The sequence below is a fragment of the Hemibagrus wyckioides genome, linkage group LG07 (assembly GCF_019097595.1).
Source record: "Hemibagrus wyckioides isolate EC202008001 linkage group LG07, SWU_Hwy_1.0, whole genome shotgun sequence".
Taxonomy (NCBI): Eukaryota; Metazoa; Chordata; class Actinopteri; order Siluriformes; family Bagridae; genus Hemibagrus; species Hemibagrus wyckioides.
Window position 1 is genome coordinate 24800055 of NC_080716.1, and position 18915 is coordinate 24818969.

The 18915-nt window shown below is 36.8% G+C and overlaps 1 protein-coding gene and 1 long non-coding RNA gene across 2 annotated transcripts; one reads left to right on the plus strand and one right to left on the minus strand.

The window, feature by feature from the left end:
• Window positions 1-227: 227 nt before the first annotated feature.
• Window positions 228-17337, minus strand: LOC131356495 (Fc receptor-like protein 5). Its single transcript, XM_058395559.1, has 11 exons — window positions 17307-17337; window positions 15224-15259; window positions 14835-15080; window positions 13014-13289; window positions 12607-12918; window positions 3182-3448; window positions 2720-2974; window positions 2096-2203; window positions 933-1031; window positions 402-479; window positions 228-283 (listed from the first exon to the last, which is right to left on the minus strand). The coding sequence occupies exons 1-11, from the start codon at window positions 17335-17337 to the stop codon at window positions 228-230; spliced, it is 1764 nt and encodes a 587-aa protein (XP_058251542.1).
• On the plus strand, window positions 9441-10533 carry LOC131356511 (uncharacterized). The gene is made up of 3 exons (XR_009205022.1): window positions 9441-9795; window positions 10007-10164; window positions 10284-10533. It is a non-coding gene; the product is annotated as an uncharacterized LOC131356511 (long non-coding RNA).
• Window positions 17338-18915: the final 1578 nt, after the last annotated feature.

An 18915-nucleotide genomic window follows, 5' to 3' on the forward strand; every position in this document is an offset into this window, starting at 1 on the left:
AGCCAGCAGGGCTTGCTTAAAGTGTATTACCACTCAATTACACTATTTAGTTCCTCTTTATCACTACTTTAACTCTAAATGAAATCCTATTGTAAAGGCACAAACTAGCATATATGTGACAAATAAAGGCTATTTCTTTCTCCTTCATTTCTATATAGGTACAATTCTAAGATTTTTGTTTGCATTTCTGACTTTGTTTGAGATTTGTAAACAGAACTTTCTCTTACCTATGTGTTCTGCTTCAGTTCTGAATAAACAGTATCAGGTTCGACATTGGCTTTCACTAGTTAAGAGGAACAAGAAACCCTGAATTAACATCCACAGTCAACTAAATTCCATCCAAATTGCTCAACTGAGATAAGTAAATAAATTGGTTAAAAAATCAGTAAACAAGGCTTTACCTTGTTTTTTCCTTGCTTTTTTCTGTGCCTTCAGTTCAAGCTCAACGTAAGTTACATCACTGGGTCCAGCATCATGATCTGCAGTGAGAGTGAACAAAAACAAAACAAACACAGCTTTCACCTGAATCTAGCTTTGTTAAATATAAAAAGAATGCATGATGAAGTGCATGATGGGATGGAACTGAATACCAGATATGTAGAGCCTGTAGACCAACACTCCCTTTTACTGTATGTACTGTGTAAGGGATTTACTATATGATTTTATTCTGAGAATTATTCCTTTAAGGGTAAGTGAAATAAAGAAATCACTTTCAATTTTACCTGCATTGTCTATGGTGGCATAAATGTGTTCACTTCCTACAGAAAAAAAGCAAGTAAAGAGAACAATGCAGATTTTTTGACCTTGTTGAAAGTAATTCCAGTGAAATGATTGTTGTTTACATGAGCTTATTAGTAAGAATTAGTAAGTATACTCTTATATTGAATTACTGTATACATAAGGAAAGTTGATGATGTGACACACTGTCTGACCGGTTTGAAGCGGTGTGTATCCTGACTGAGAATCCTCAGCTCCTGACTGACTCTGGCCTGGTGTCTGATTGCTGTTCTGCTGTATGCCTCTGTCCTTTCCTGTATGACAAAACAGAAATTCTTTATTTGCTCAATTTATAAATCACATAAACAATATTAATTGTATTTTAATATTAAAATAATATTTTAGTTAATTAGTCTGAATAGAAAATATAGCAAAAGGACATGCTGACATATCAGAGTTAGAAATAATGATTTTGATGGAAATGATAAATATTTTCTTCAAACTTTGCCTTCATCAAAAAAAACAAACAAAGAAACAAACAAAACGCCTTTCGCATCAGTTACAGCCTGGGCATTCTAGCTGTCAATTTTTCAACATCATCTGATGAGATTTCACCCCATGCTTCCTGGAGCACAAGATGGATTGGCTGATGGAGTCTTCCTCCATAGCTGAAATCAAGCTGAAATATGCAAGTGATCCCAAACTTTTGAGCGGTATAAAGAGTAATTACAAGCCAACTGTGTAAGCATCAGTTAGTCTCTTTTCATAAGCAACATATGAACAAATTCTCTGGTAAGTCATAGGAGCCTCTTCTTATTATTCGTATTACTAGTGAAAGTCCAGTTTCAACAAACAAACAAACAAAAAAAGTTTCTCCTGAGCTCTTTAGTACAGGCAAATTTATTTATAAGAAGAATCACTAATGTGAACCAATTTGAAGAAAAATAATGGCACCCCATGAAAGAAGTCATTATCTTGCCCCTTTTGTCTTTTATCAGTTTTGTGGTTGAATCTAAATGTAAATGAGCCATGTCATAAGTGAATTTAGTGCAAATTACAGCTTATTATAATTTATCAACATACTTGAGTAAGAAAAAAATCAGGTGTGAACATTTTAGCTTAGTTTGGCCTACAAAATCATTTAGATACACACTGAATTTGATAAAGATTAATATATAGTACCAAACTGTGTAACTGTAAAGACAATGCAATTCCTAATTAGTATTATTTTCCTATTTATTAGCTTATAACTATTTCTTATTTAATAGAAGTGTTATTATGTAGTTAATTTGTAATTAAGGTTGTGTAAATCATGTGTAATGAGCATGATTTTTACACTATGCTTTGTGTAGAATTTAGTGAAACATAATTATCAGACCTTTGTTGGATTTGTGTTTCCACAGCAGGATCAGTAAAAGGATGATGAACAGCAAGGCCAAACTCAGTCCCACAGCCACAGCTACTGGTACAGTGTTGGACCCGGGACCTGAGGGAAGAAAAATACAGAGATAAAAAAAAAAAACTGCTGTCAATTCAGTACTGTTTAACCTTCTACAAATGTTCACAACCTATGTATGCATTTCTGAACAACACACTTTCATTAGGTCACTCACAAAAATCTTTTTTTTTTCTGTATGACCTTTAGTTCATTTGAAATAAACTACTTTTTACACAGGAAGCAATAGATGTCTTATGTCTTATGTCTTAGGTCCACCAGGAACAATCTATTAATGGTACCTAAGACCAGTCTGAAAACCTGAATATTTAGTGTCATAAGCCACCCCAAGGAATTTAACTAATCTTTCAACTTAAAAACATAAATTTTGTGCCAAAACTTAACCCTCATTCATACTAGACTTTTTCCTACACTTTTTTACTACCTGTTATATAAAAGAAATGCATTATGTATTAATTCTTCTTCTTCCTCCTCCTCCTCTTCTTCTTCTTCTTCTTCTTCTTCTTATTATTATTATTATTAAAAAAGAAATCAAATCCAGCTTACTTTGCAATCTGACTGAAACCCAGCTTTTTGGTGACTCTCCTCTCTCTGGGTGTTTACAGTGGTAGAAACCTTCATCTGACTTTGAGACACTACTGATGGTCATCTCTCCTGTAGTCTGGGACTGGAGGATGGAATCATCTTTATAGAAATCAACACCAGAGTCTAAGATCTTTTTGGTGTGAGATAAACAGCGTAAAGTCAGAGGATGTCCCTCAGTCACAGGATGGACAGGACTGTCCAGGATCACAGCACCATCTGTAGGAAAGAGAAAGAAGACACTGAAAATAGAAAGTGTGTAAAATACAGTCATGATTTTAACACAGAGAGCTCTATCAGTGGTAAATATCAGAAAGGGTGTAACACAATGATCATTTCTTTACTCTGATTCAGTAGAGTTTAAAAGTGTTATCTCTAGTCCTGTATATTGTAAATCTGTTACAGATGAGAACATTGAAGACTCACTGTGCACTGTGATGTTGACAGGATTACTGCGTCCTCCAGATTCAGACTGACACCAGTAAACTCCAGTGTGTGATGTAGAGAGGGAGTTGATGTTACATGTAGATCCTGAAACTGATGAACAAGTGACCAATTCCTCAATGTATCTGTATCTTCTCACTGTCCATCCAGTAGAGTCACTCTGGTCCTCACAGCTCAGTGAGAGAGAATCAGCAGTAAAGTATTGAGTTCTGTTCGGACTGATGATCAGAGACACTGGAGGAGATTCACCTGAAATACACACATAATTTATAATTATATATATATATATATAATTATTATAAAATCATTATAACGAACCTAGAACTAAACCTTTAGGAGTTTAAACATAAGCAGCTTTTACAGGATGCATTAACAAATATATATTATTTATGTTGAGGGACAGAACAGGTGAATGCTCAGATCAGAAGGTAGACATTATTTTCACATAACAGCACAGTAAGTTACTATAACTATAAACAGATTTATATTAATGTGCTTGTTCTAATGTTACTGTGTCTGCTCCAAATAATCTAAGACCAATAATAAACAGATTTAGTAACAGGTTGCTGTTTAACAAAGTAATTTGTATAATCAAGAAAGAGTTCTGATGTAGCAACAATAATATAGGCTCTGAGATTAGAAAATGATCTCATTCAGAAAAAGAAAGGCTAGTAAAAAGTGTGAGATATAATGTGGTGATATATAGTTTAGAAAAAATATTATGTATAGTTTGCATAAAAATATATAAAAAGTATATCAAGTGTGTTCAGTTCATGTAATTTTAATATTATGAAATCTCAAAAGGATGTTAGAACTGCTGGTAAGTAATATGGTTAGATGGTTAGATTAATATGGAAACATAGTTTGATCAAGCAGTAGCGAGTAGTTACGGAAGCCCAGAGAGGCGATGTGATATTATTATTTTTGCTATTATTTTTTGTTGTTTTCTCGTGATCACGACATAATCAGAATCTAATGACGTATTTTTTCTCTGGAAAATTAGGCGCAGTTTCAACTGACTGTTACACATACACATTGGTGTCTTCGCCACCACCATGAAAGTTGTCAATCACTGACAGACACAGAGCAATTTCAGACCGCGGTGAAGTTAGTTTGCTGTTCAGACATCAGACAGATATTCGGAAGCGCTAGTTTAGGGACTGTCGACAAATTTCTGTATGACTGAAATGTGGTACTTGTTACCAGAGGTGGACGAAGTACACAACTTCCTTACTTGAGTGAAAGTACAAATACTACTGGTCAAACATTACTCCATTACAAGTAAAAGTTGTAAAGACAGATTTTTACTTAAGTAAAAGTACAGAAGTACTTGTTTTTAAAAGTACTTAAGTATCAAAAGTAAATGTCAACGCATTGTTTTATTATTGTTGCATTGTTGTATGCAATACTTACAGTACCTTTTGTAGCAACCTAGCAACCTTATTTCTTGAAATTGTGATTATGGCTTACAGATAAGGAAAACTCAAAATTCTGTGTCTCAGAAAATTGGAATATTACATAAGATCAATAAAAAAGGATATTTCAAAGAGAAATGTCAGACTTCTGAAAAGTATGTTCATTTCTATGCAGTCAATACTTGGTTGGACCTCCTTTTGCATCAATGCGGCGTGGCATGGAGGCAATCAGCCTGTGGCACTGCTCAGGTGTAATGGAAGCTCAGGTCGCTTTGATAGCGGCCTTCAGGTCATCTGCATTGTTGGGTCTGGTGTCTCTCATCTTCCTCTTGACAATACCGCATAGACTCTCTATGGGGTTCAGGTCAGGCGAGTTTGCTGGCCAATCAAGCACAGTAACACCATGGTCATTGAACCAGCTTATGGTACCTTTAGCAGTGTGGGCAAGTGCCAAGTCCTGCTGGAAAATGAACTCAGCATCTCCATAAAGCTTGTCAACAGAAGGAAGCAGAAGTGCTCTAAGATTTCCTGGTAGATGGCTGCGTTGACTGTGGTCTTCAGAAAACACAGTGGACCAACACCGGCAGATGACATGGCAGCCCAAATCATCACTGACTGTGGAAACTTCACACTGGACTTCAAGCAACATGGATTCTGTGCCTCTCCACTCTTACTCCAGACTCTGGGACCTTGATTTCCAAATGAAATGCAAAACTTACTTTCATCTGAAAAGAGGACTTTGGACCACTGAGCAACAGTCCAGTTCTTTTTCTCCACAGACCAGATATGATGCTTCTGACGTTGTCTCTGGTTCAGGAGTGGCTTGACACGAGGAATTGTCTCTGGTTCAGGAGTGGCTTGACACTTTGAATTTCTAGCGGAAGTAGTAGACCATCCAGGAATTTTTGGAATACTCTTTTCAGTATACTACGATTTGGGGCATATTCTATTTTTGAATACTATTAGGACACATAGTATGAGAATTTGGACACATATTCAGCATACATTTTTGTGTGTTAACTAACATCATTACCAATGCGTTGGTGGTGTATAATATACAAAGCATATCTTCGTCCATTTTGTCAGAAATTGATCAATTGAGCAACTGAGTTAAAAAAAATTATGGAAAACCACTGAACTTTACAACACGTGACGCTACAAGAGTGAAAAAAATCATCCTATGATTAATGTAACTACTTTCTATTCAATGACCTTGACAGAAATGTAGTGGAGTAAAAAGTAGAGTATTTGTCTTTCAAATGTAGTGAAGTTAAAGTAAAAAGTATCCAGAAAAAATAATACCCAAGTAAAGTACAGATACTCAAAAAGTGTACTTAAGTACAGTACTCAAGTAAATGTACTTCTTTACTGTCCACCTCTGCTTCTTACCAGGGGCGATTCTAGGATTTTCATTTAAGGGGGCTATACCCCCAATGAGGGTATAATAGTAAAAAATAAATGAATAAATAAATAATAAAAAAAAAAATAACAGGGTAGGATGGTAAACTTATTGCAGCATTCCACTGTATTGCATAGATGTGTATAATATTTGAGTGCTGAACAAGCCAAATATGAGTCTTCCTGATCACACACACACTTGTCCTCTGATCCTCGCTCTGTGACACCGCAGTTTGAGGATTGAAGAATGTGCTGAAAGACGGGGAAGAGCCGAAGTCTGCCGGAGTTTTCATATGAAATTTAAAGGGGACTGAGGAGATCACCAATTTGTGTAGAGTTTATGGAGAATCGCAGAATTTTTAGGGGGGCTGAGTAGAAATGTTAGGGGAGCTAAAGCCCCCCTAAAAATGGGCTAGTGACGCCCACCCAGATAGCATCAGAGTTTGGGCCGACTCTGGCTTACATTCGGCACTTCCAGGGGGGGCCTTGATTTCTTAGACTTTGCTGACACCATCAATACTTTTAGAGTTAACTGGATTAAAAGATGTCTTCCTTATGGTTCTTTATTCCAAATAATATATTTAACATGATAGGTGGCCTCTCCTTTGTCTTAAAATGTAATTATTCCCCTTTTAAATTGCCGATTGATTTGTCCAAATTTCATCAGCAGTGTCTTCTTGCCTGGAAACTATGTTTTTCTCACAACTTTTCACCTCACAAAATGCTTATTTGGAACAACGAACTAATTATGGTTCGAAAGAAATCTCTTTTTTTTCCCTAGATGGTTTGATAATAACATATGTAACATTCTTTCTTTATTTGACAAATCTGGCAATATGTTGACATACGAGCAGTTTCTGACTCTCTATGGTCTTCCAGTAACTGCTAAAGAATTTAATTTATTAAAGAGGGCTATTCGCCCGGGTTTAATTGTTCTCATTAAGAGTCACGTAACCTTTGGTTCATACGAGATCAGACAATCTAAATTATTTTTAGATGGTATTGATATAACAGATAGGAAATGCAATAATAAACACATTCGCCGGATTTTTCAAACTCAAAGAAGAATTACTCCGAGAGGGAAATTTTATTGGAGAGCTTATATTCAAGATATTAATTGGCATAAAGCCTGGCTTATGCCTAATAAATGCTGCATTTCTAACAAAATAAAAGATGTTCACTTTAAGATTCTCCACAAGATTTACCCTGTAAACTCTGTTTTATCTAGGTATTTGGAGGTAGATAATAAATGTTCTTTCTGTGATACATTAGATGAAACTTTGATACATTTATTCGTTGAGTGTGAGAAAACAAAAAGATTCTTAACTCTCCTAAAATGCCACCTCTTGGACCACCTCAATGTATCTCACTCCTTTGGCATTAAAGACGTAATTTTCTATTATGAGAATTCGGAAAATAAACCTCTTGAATTTGTAGTTAATTATTTTGTCTTAAATGCAAAATTCTTTATACATAAACAAAGAATTCGAAAGGAACAATTGAATTTCCCCCTTTTCATAATGGAAATGACTTCACTTTTTAAGTCTCTGAAACTAATTCGATTTAATAAGAAGAATAATAGACTTCTACATTTCTATGACACTGTTTTTAACTGAAGTAAATATATCTCTTGCTACATCTTTCCCACTGTTTATATATCATAACTTTCCTCTCGTGTCTTTTAACGTTACTTGGACTGCCATATTATTTATAATTCTTTGTCCTTTGTGTTTGATTTGTTGTAATTAATGTTTTTTTTTGTTGTTGTTGTTATTGTTAAACTGTATTTAATGTGCTTTGTATTCTATGTTGTATTGTCTCACGTTATTTCAATTAAAAAAAAAAAAAAACATTCGGCACTTCTGGCTTGCTGCTGGCGCAGTCTCTTTCACACCCTTGTGTCAAACAGCATCAGGCTGAGCTCTGGCTGGATTCTGGTCAACCAAAAGCAAATTGTATGTGCCTGGCTGAGCCCTAGCTTGAGTTCGGTCCGCCAGAAAAAGAAAATATCCGGCTGAGATCTGGGTGGGATTTGGTTAGCCAAAGAGTAAAGGGTCTCTGACATGAATGTGCTTTACAGTATCATTGTAAGATACTGTAGTGGTTCATATTTGTTTTATACATATTCATAAAGTTAATTTTGTCAAAAAGAATAAAAACTGAAAATGTGTGTGATTAAAAATTCTTTAACATCAAATAGCAGTCCTTTTCATCAAAATTGATTTAAACACTAGCTATACAAGGAACTAATGATAAGTGGGCAGTAGTATAAGTGAATATAAATGAAGTAAATCTGAAGAGAAGACAATGATCGTTGACAAGATTATTTTGATGGGTAATTGAGGCAGACAAGAGGTGTGAATGTGTGGAGTGAAAAAAAATGTTTGCAGAATGATCCAAGACACAGAAACTAATGGTCAGTCTGCAGTACCGTCCAGACACAAGGGCTAGTGACTGAATGGCTACTGAGTCTGAGGGGACTTTCACTTGTCCTTTTAATAGCCTTTTAATAGTATTAAAAGTATTAAATAGTTTTAATAGTTTTTAATGAGACAGGTTTATGACTTTAGCTGAAATTAACATGAACAACTTTAGTTTAGTTTACACAACTACTATATTGTTAATAAACTGTGCCTGCTGTATGTCTGTTTTATTATCAGATTAGACATCTGCCTTCTAAACACATTCTGCTGCATTAAATAACACACTGGATAAAATTTTCCAAACCAAAGCCAAATGAATGCTTGACTTAGAGTTTTCACAATTCCTCGAAAATCAAATAATTTTTAAAGTCTATCTATGGAAATGATAAGTCATCTTAAACACTTGTCTTGCACGTTACTTGTTTTTCATCTAATTCTCCATATTTATTCCTAAATCTCTGTATTTAGTATTTTTCTGATATATTTTCTTATATTGTTATATTCTGCTATATTTTGTAATATTTTATATTTTGTTATTTGATATATTTTTGTTATATTCTATATTTTGTTATTTGATATATTTTTTGTTATATTTTTGTACCCTAATTTGGGTATTTTAGTATTTTTGTTAAATTCCTTCCTATTTAATCTATTACCTGTGTTTGAGGATACTGCTGGAAACTGTGAATTTCCCTTTGGGATGAATAAAGTATCTATCTATCTATCTATCTATCTATCTATCTATCTATCTATCTATCTATCTATCTATCTATCTATCGAGTGTGTTTATCGCGATCCTGTTCGGTCTAATGCGTAGGACGGATGACGTGTTTTTTTCAATGCATCTTGGAAATTGTAGTTTATTTTCATCTACGGGATTAACCATGCTTTACTAAAAGGACTACTTTTCCCAGAGTGCACTGCGTGACACCATCCCGCTATTACAATAAATGAAGAGCACGCCCCGCCTACCGGAGGATCCGGAAGTTGCGTTGCTAGCGCAGTCTGGCGGTGAGATTCAAACAGCAGCTCGAGCTTTGATGATTGTTTTAGAGATAGCTTTTTCTATCAAGTATTATCTGTTACTGTAAGGCTCATTTCATAGCAAGTGTGGTAAACCTTGCACTTCCTGTTTTTAATGTTTCAGCACTTCTCCATGATGTAATGGCCCAACAACAAATTCTTATGGAGCAGCAGAGAAACATTCTAAGAATGGTGCAAGATCTAAAAGCTCACAATGTTCATGGGATCACAGGTTGACCATTTCAGTCCAAAAAGATTTCCCATTGAAGACTTAAGGTCATTAACATCTTTGGAAGTGACCTTCGATCCTGTCCAGAAACTAGATGAGAGGTGGTAGGTAAGGATGTCAGTTATGCATAACTACCTAATGTTATAACTTCCAGGTCTGGTTTTAATTACTGTTATAATTAAATGGTGTGTGTGATCAGTCCAAAACATCTAAAATGAATCTTAAAAAGCTATTAGAATTGATCTAATTTGAAAAGTCCAATAAAAGCCTGTTAGTGTACTAAGTTAATGGTGACCACATGTTTTAAAACTATTTCAAGTACTTGAACTAGGATTTCTGGGTGGAGTGGATGTAAAGGACACAGTCTGGAGAATTATGAGGCAGGCCATCAAAAATGACTTGGCCAAAGCGGTGAACTGGAGATGTGTAAATGGGAAAACACTGTTCCAGACTTTGGAGCTAAAAACATTGTTAGTGGTAAGTGCATTTTTATTGAAAGTCTAGAACTTTCTCCTTCGTGCCCCCCACATGTATGGGCTTTGTCTCTATTTATTGTTCATTTTATTTAAATGTATTTTTGTATGCTCCTATTCTAGAGGCTGTAAGAAGAAATAGTGTGTGCAGACAACTGAGCTGGAGGTGAAGAAATTTATTAAAAGGTGGTTTCATCTGGCTGGTGACCGTGAGGGTTGCAGAAAAAGAAGAACACCTTTAACATTATAATTTATTGCTTGGTTTCTAGTATTTGTTATTTTTGTATTTTAAATATTTATTTTTATTTTACTGGTTTCTTATTTTTTTCTTCCACTGTTTTTTTTTTTTTCCATGCTGAGATTTGTTTCCCATTTCAAGATCAATAAAACATTCTGATTTGAATTTGTGTAGTTTCATTCTTTTATTATACCTTGCATAATAAATATTATACGGGTAATTTCTGGTTCAGTTTTGGGGATTCTGGCATAATATTGGTTCAGTTCTGGCTGTTTCGTGGACCTTCTGGATAATTTGTGGCTGAGTTCTGGGTTAACAGTGGTGGCATTTTGGCTCTTGTCTGGCTGACATGTGGATTCTGGCACTGTTGAGGGTCAGTTATGGCTGATTTCTGGTGACATTGTGGATTTGTGTCTGAGTTTTGGTCTGTTTCCGGTATTGGTCTGGTTGACGTTTGGCAAACCGCATTTGGGCCAGCTTTGGGCCGTAATTCCATGTGGTATCTACATGTGGATCCAATTTGCTATCTAGGCATGCTTGTTACTTAACTATGTTCCCCAGTTATTTTAATTTCTTCTAAAATATACATATGGCATGCGGCATTGCAAACAGCATTTGTTTATTTATAAATAAAAATTGAATTAATTGATAGTAATAATTATGTATCATGTGAATTAATTTGCTATTATTAATTTATTTAATAAAAAAAATGTAATTTACAGATTTACACTGTTATACAGGCTGTACACTCACTACTTTACATTGTAGCAGAGTGTCATTTCTTCAGTGTTGTCACATGAAAAGATATAAAATATTTACAAAAATGTGAGGGGTGTACTTTTGTGAGACACTGTATATGTGTGTATATACAGTGTGTGTGTGTGTGTGTGTAATATAAGTATGTATGTGTTTGTATGTAAATATATGTATATATATATGTATATAACAGGTCCAGTGTGGCACTTTGCAGCTTCAAACAGCCAGAAAAAAAATATGGAAATGCTGCTTGTGTGTTTAAGAAGACTATTGTGTAATAGTCTTGTCTCGTGATAAAATGACTTGTTTATTTATATAAGAAAGGAGTTAAACAAAGGAAGAAAATAAACAAATGAATAAAAATCAATGAAGACATCTTTTGGGATAAGAGAGGTGTACCTTGTGTCCAAGTAGATTATTTTAGTACTAGTGTTGGGCCACAGGGTCACATCACATAGAAGCTATTAAAGAAATAGTGTTTTTTTTAATAAAAATTAAAATAAAAATAAAAGAAGAGATTCTTTGGGATACAAAGAGGTGTACCTTGTGGAGGTGTCCAAGTAGATTATTTTAGTACTAGTTTTGGGTCACAGGGTCACATGACCTAGAAGCTATTGAAGAAAATGTTTTTTTTAAATAAAAATTAAAATAAAAATAAAAAAAAGAGATTCTTTGGGATACAAAGAGGTGTACCCTGTTCAATTAGATCATTTTGATACTAGATTTGGGTCACAGGGTCACATGACCTAGAAGCTATTGAAAAGATTAATAATAGGAAATTAATTCACATGATACAGAATTAATACTATCAATTAATTCAATTTTTATTTATAAATAAACAAATGCTGTTTGCAATGCCGCATGCCATATGTATATTTAAGAAGAAATTAGAATAACTGGGGAAAGTAGTCGGTTAAGTAACAAGTACCACATTTCAGTCATACAGAAATTTGTCGACGGTCCCTAAACTACCGCTTCCGAATGTCTGTCTAATGTCCGAATATTGAAGTAACTTCACCGCGGTTCTGATTAAGTCATGATCATGAGAAAACAACTTTTGTTATCTCGATATCACGAGAAAATTAAGTCGTGATCACGAGAAAACAAAAGCAAAAATAATAATATCACATGGCTTCTCTGGGCTTCTGTAAGTAGTACCAATTTTATACTTACTAATTTCATTGAACAATCAAATCAGTATTGATTTCATTTTGTATAACTTGTCATTTCACCAAAACATATGTATTAAACTGCAAGCACAACACATGATTTGATATTAAACTAATGAGTGAGACTTACTTCACACCCCCTATAATTACATGCTACATAAACCTCTACAGACCTGGCTGCTATATGAACATTATGTAACCCTGAACCACTTCTACATGTGTGTTACTCTTTATTTAATAAATTCTCTATTTGTTTACACTCAACAATGTTTTATTTCCTCACCAGTGATCCACAGTGGCTGTAGTTTGCTGTACGGTGTGTGAAAGACTCCTCTCTCTGCTCTGCACACATAAACTCCTGTGTGATTCAGAGTAACAGGACTGAGAGTGTAGGAGCCTCCAGATCCTCTGCTGCTGTCTGAGAGGAGTTCTCTATTGTACCTGATGAAACCCTGACTGTCTCTGTAGAGAACATATGTGTACCAGCTGAATGTCCAGCCTGTAGAGGAGTGTTTAACCTCACAGCTTAGAGTCACTGAATCTCCTTCAGTCAGCCAGCTCAATGGAGACACACTCACTACTGCCTCTGCTACATCTGATGGACAACAAGCATGTAAAAAAAAAACAAAAAAAAAACATAAAGAGTTTACATATAGTTAATGAGAAGATAACACAAACTCACACACTCACCTGATATAGTGAGAGTAACAGCATCACTGATCTCTGAGCTCTGAGTGTCACTGCTTCTCCTCCCTCTGCAGGTGTAGTTACCACTGTGTTCATTTCTAACTGACCTGAGGCTGAACTCCTGTATTTTGTGTTCTCTGTAGAGTTTGTCATCATTTTTATACCAGCTGTATGTCCACTCAGTGTCTCCTCCTCCCTTTATTTTACACCGGAGAGTCACAGTCTCTCCTCTGAACACATGTTTGTCAGGCTTTATGGTCACTACAGCTTTAGGACTCTCTGCAGAAACATAATCTTATTATTAACACCCAAAATAAACACAGCAATGAATACAGTCCTGATTCTACTGTTATGTACTGCATAAAAGCCTTGAGGACCATGTTGTACAGATTTTGTTATAAATATTTATTCTATGACTTTTGCATTACTGTGCCACTATAAAAACATTTTAGATGTTAGATCAAACTTCTTCTTCTTCTTCTTCTTTCGGCTTTTCCCTTCAGGGGTCGCCACAGCGACTCATCTCTCTCCACCTATCCCTATCTTCTGCATCCTCAACACTTGCACCCACTAGCTTCATATCCTCATTTATTACATCCATATACCTCCTCTTTGGCCTTCCTCTTTGCCTCCTGCCTGGCAGCTTCATGTCCCTTCATCTCCCTCCTCTGAACGTGTCCAAACTATCTTAATCTGTCCTCCCTAACTTTGTCCCCCAAACGTCCAATATGAGCTGTCCCTCTGATGTATACGTTCCTAATCCTGTCCAACCTTGTCACTCCCAAAGAGAACCTCAACATCTTCAGCTCTGACTCCTGTCTCTTCCTCAGTGACACTGTCTCTAAACCATACAGCATGGTTGGTCTCACCACTGTCCTGTACACCTTCCCCTTGATTCTCGCTCATATTTTTCTATCACACAGAACTCCCGACACCTTTCTCCACACATTTCAACCTGCCTGCACTCGCTTCTTTACCTCTTTCCCACACACTCCATTACTCTGGGCTGTTGTCCCCAAGTACTTAAACTCCTGTACTTTCTTCACCTCTTCACCCTGTAATCTTACTGTTCCACTTCCCTCCCTTTCATTCACACACATGTACTCAGTCTTACTACGACTGACTTTTATTCCTCTTCTCTCCAGTGCAAACCTCCACCTCTCCAGATTTTCCTCAACCTGCTCCCTGCTCTCACTACAGATCACAGTGTCATCTGCAAACATCATTGTCCAAGGAGACTCCTGTCTAACCTCCTCTGACAACTGGTCCATCACCATAGCAAACAGTAAGGGGCTCAGAGCCGATCCCTGATGCAGTCCCACCTCCACTTTGAACTCCTGGATCATGTTAGATCAAACATTGCCTAAAATCACATAAAAAGGATCATACTGTATGATGTAATAAATAAAAAATAATTAAGCTGCTGGGTTTTTGACATCTCAAACTTAGTCTCAGTCTCAGAGCTCTGTATGAGTTTGATCCAGTAAAACTTCCATCCAGCAGACTGTAGCTTCAGTGTACAGGACAGAGTCACTGAGTTTCCTGTCAGTACATCTCCTTCATGGTTTGATGTGAGTTTAGTTTTAGGCTTTTCTGTAGTTGGGGGTGAAACACACAGTTCATGTGCTGTATAGTGTTTGTCTCACTAATCAATACTACACTACTACAGATAGAGACATGCTGTTACTAATACCCTGTAAAACACTCGCCATGACATCAGATCAGTCAAACACACCCTTCTCTGTCCATCTGATATTGAATCAGTGTGTTTTGTAATGATTATGTATGAGTGAATGATAAAGGATTGTAAGATCAGACATGTACCTATCACTGAGAGAGTCACTTCATTACTTGTCGTTGACTGTCCATCTATAAACCCGAAACATCTGTATCTGTGACTCTGATCTACTTTTATATTGTAGACATTTTCAGCAGAGAGGTGAACATAAACACCATCTATGTACCAATAGTATGGTCCACTTCCTCCCAAAATTCTACATGAGAGTGTAACCGTCTCTCCTCTGAATATTTGTGGTGCGTTTGGCTGCACAGTCAGAACTGGTTTATTATCTGCTGGAAAAGTCAAAACACAAACACAGACTGTCAGTGTAAATATCTTAAACTCTGCATGACAATGTACAAACATAATCTTCTCCATCTTAATACAAATCCAACATGAATATAACATAAACAATAAAATATATAGAAATCACCTTGAGCTTTTCCAACTTGGATAAGTGAAATAAACACTGAAAAGGGAAGAGGAACAGGGAGAATATGTAATGCTGACTTTTTAATTTCTTTAAGAGGACAAATGAGAACCAATGTCATATCCTGTAAATAAAAAAAATCTATATTTTTAGTTTCCCTTCAGCTATAAGACAGGCAATATAACCCAAGTGTGCTCTAGACATTTCTTATTAGTGCAGCTGGTGTTTCGGATTAAAGAATTGTTTAATATTTCCCATTGCACATGCGTATGAATGACACAAAAATAATATTATTTAATCACAGAAAGTCCAGTACAATTTCAGCACAGGCTGACAAACCTCCTCCCTCCACCTGTCAAGCGAACAAGCTTTTCATACCCATGTCACTACGCCACCGGGCATACGACATACCCTCACTATGATACAGAACCAGTTCTGGTGGTCCTCAATCACTCGGGATATGAGGGAATATGTAGAGACATGCACAACCTGCGCCCAGTCCCGGGCAAGCCACCAACTCCCTACAGGGCTCTTGGAGCCTCTGCCGATCCCACACGCCCGTGGTCCCACATCGCCATAGATTTCGCCATAGATCCTGAGTCAGAGGGATACAACACTGTGCTGGTGGCGATTGACCATTTCTCCAAGTCCTGCCGCTTGGTCCCACCTGCCGGTCTTCCACATGTCCCTACTCAAGCTGGCACCGTCTCACCCGGGCGAGGAGCAGTCAAGCAAAGAACGGCCACTGCCGCTTGACATTGACGGTTACCCGGCCTACCGAGTGAGCACCCTCTTGAACTCCTGACACTCTCGTCGGTGCCTGTAATACCTAGTGGACTGGGAGGGATCATGGGTTGATGCAGCGGACATCCTGGACCCCTCACTGGTGGAATCCAAATCAGCCCGCTCCATAGCCCCGAGAAAGCCAGTGGTGCAGGATACCTGGCAGTGTTCCGGGGGTGGGGGGGTGTACCAGAGGGAGCCCGAGTATTAGCCCCACCACCGAAGGTACACTTCCGGGATTTAAGCGACTTGCTCACCACGCCGCAACGCATCATTATAGCTGAAGATACTAAGCTGTTTGCTACTGTGTGACATGGATTAGGACTTGTGTTTAGGACATTGGTTTATGGACTTTTGGTTATCGAGATTGGTTTTGCGATTCGGACCCGCTGCTGAGAGTGTTGGATTATTGTGGATTATTGCCTGTTTACGGCTGGCGAGTTTGGATTTACACACATTGTTCGATCAAACCCCACCTGTCGCTGGTGAGTCTTCACAATGGTCCATTCATGATTTAGCAAGGGCCAGGTAAGTCTAGACAGCTTTTTTCCCCTTAACAAATGAAATCATGATTTAAAAACTGCATCCTGTATTATTAGGGATATCTTTGTGTGATATTAAAATGATCTCAGTCATTTAATTGTGACAAATATGCAAAGAAAAAAATCAGGAAGGGGCAATTTGATCTCCGTAGCACATACAGTCTAACGAAAACATTCATCTTAAGACTGTGCAAAGTGCAAAATGCCTCTGACAGAAATATCTGTGAAAATGTTACAGGGGAAACACACAGTTAGTAACAGACCAGTTAAAGAAGCTAATTGTAGCTCTAAAAAGAAGAAGCAGCCTACTTTCACTCATCGAATTTATTTGCACTGTGTATCTTGTTAAAAGGTTCAAATACTACAATTTATTAATCACCTACATCTATTACAGTCACATTATTGTTTATGATTATGGATTGAATGGAGTGGTGAAACCATTGTATTGTGTCATAAAGAAACTAAAGTCGCGTTAAATAGCACATCTATTAAATAGCAATACTTTCACTGAGAATATTAGCAGAAACACAGCAGTTTATACACTTATCTATACACTCAGACTGTCCTGTATTCTACACACACATTTATATCATTGTCCTTGTAAGGATTAATGGAGCTAATTAATACTATTCTACATAGAAATCAAACCAAAATGAAACAAAAAACAACAATATTAAACAAATAAACAAAAAAGTTATGACAAGGTCTTATAAACCCATGACTAACTCTAATGAAGACACAATGAAAACATTTTTACTCACAGATCATCACACAGAGTGACCACAGCTCCATTCTGTCACACTGATAAACACCTTACTGTTCAGTGGTCTAAGTTAAAGCCTCTACACTTCCTGTGCTCTTTCACATAAAGAGAAAGAGAGAAACATTTGAGGCTGGGCTTCTGCTAGTCACAAAATGGGATAGTGAAACATTTTCTTTTATTTATGATGGAGGACATACACACTAAACATACACATTAATACATATATTTTTAAAGTTCATTAACTAATGATTTTTGAGATCCCAGCAGAGATATGGTGCCCATTGTACAGTGTATATTTGTACAGTGTGTAAGTACAGCTGTATGTTTGATATTCAGATTAATTCTTTTCTGCAGAGACCATGATAATAACAAAATAGCCTAGTGGGTATGAAATACTAATGCTGACTGGTTAAGGCCATTTTTTTTCTAAGGAAGACCAACAGAAACCAGAAACTAACCACAACTGCAAAAAGAGCATGCACACACCCATTCTAGTCCTGTATTTGTGACCAGAAGGAGATATGATGCTAAACACACTAGTAAGATAAGTTAAAGATAGAGAGTCTTTATTGTCATTGTAGTGATACCACAAAATTTGGTTGGTAGCTCTCAGAGACCAGCAGCAAAAGAAGTGTAAAATTTACATTATAACAATATAGTAAATATTATAAAAATATAGAATATTAGAATAAGAATACAGAGTGGATGAATGCAGGGAACAGTCCTGGCCCAGTTCCTCTTCACTGCCTACACTGCAGACTTCATGTTCAGCTCATCATTCTGTCATCTACAGATGTTCTCTGACGACTCTGCCATTGTCGGCCTGATCACAGATGATGATGACAGGGAATACAGAGAACAGATCCAGGACTTGGCGGACTGGTGTCAACGGAACTGCCTCCAGATAAATGCAGAAAAAAACAAAGATTTGGTGGTGGATTTAAGCAGACACAAATACACTTCACTACCACCAGTGAACATTCAGGGTCAGATTCAGATTCCTATAAATACCTGGGTGTTCATCTGAACAACAGACTGGACTGGACAGATAACACGGATGCAATCTACAAGAAAGGACATGATTCTAGTGTGAGACTGCGTTTTGTTGTTTTGATGGTTTTACAGGGGATGTTTTTTTAAGAGCGCCAATTTCAGGAGATTCAAAGCTTTTATGCATTTCCCGAAGAAACACGTTACACTATCCGAATATGCCTCATCGCAGGTGTAAGAAAGTCTCTCAGGTCACGTGATCAAAACAATCCTGTATCATAGAATCTGACTGGTTGGAGCAGCACTGTGTTCTCCTGAGAGCGGGTGCTTCCTGTTTCAGCTTCTGCCTGTAAACGGGTATGATCAGAATGGAGCATGTAAAGCTCATAAAAAAGCTATGTTAACATTTACATTTACATTCATGAAACATTTTGCGGACAGTGGACAACAGTGAATAGCTTAGCAACAAGCTATTAGTATGGACAAGTGTCTGTATATTAACTGATCTAAAGCAAGTACTGCTATAAACTAATTGCAAAGTATAGAAGGGGGATTTTACACTGTTCACAGTTTAATGATTTAATGTCTTTCTGTAAACAGAGAAAGAACTGATAACT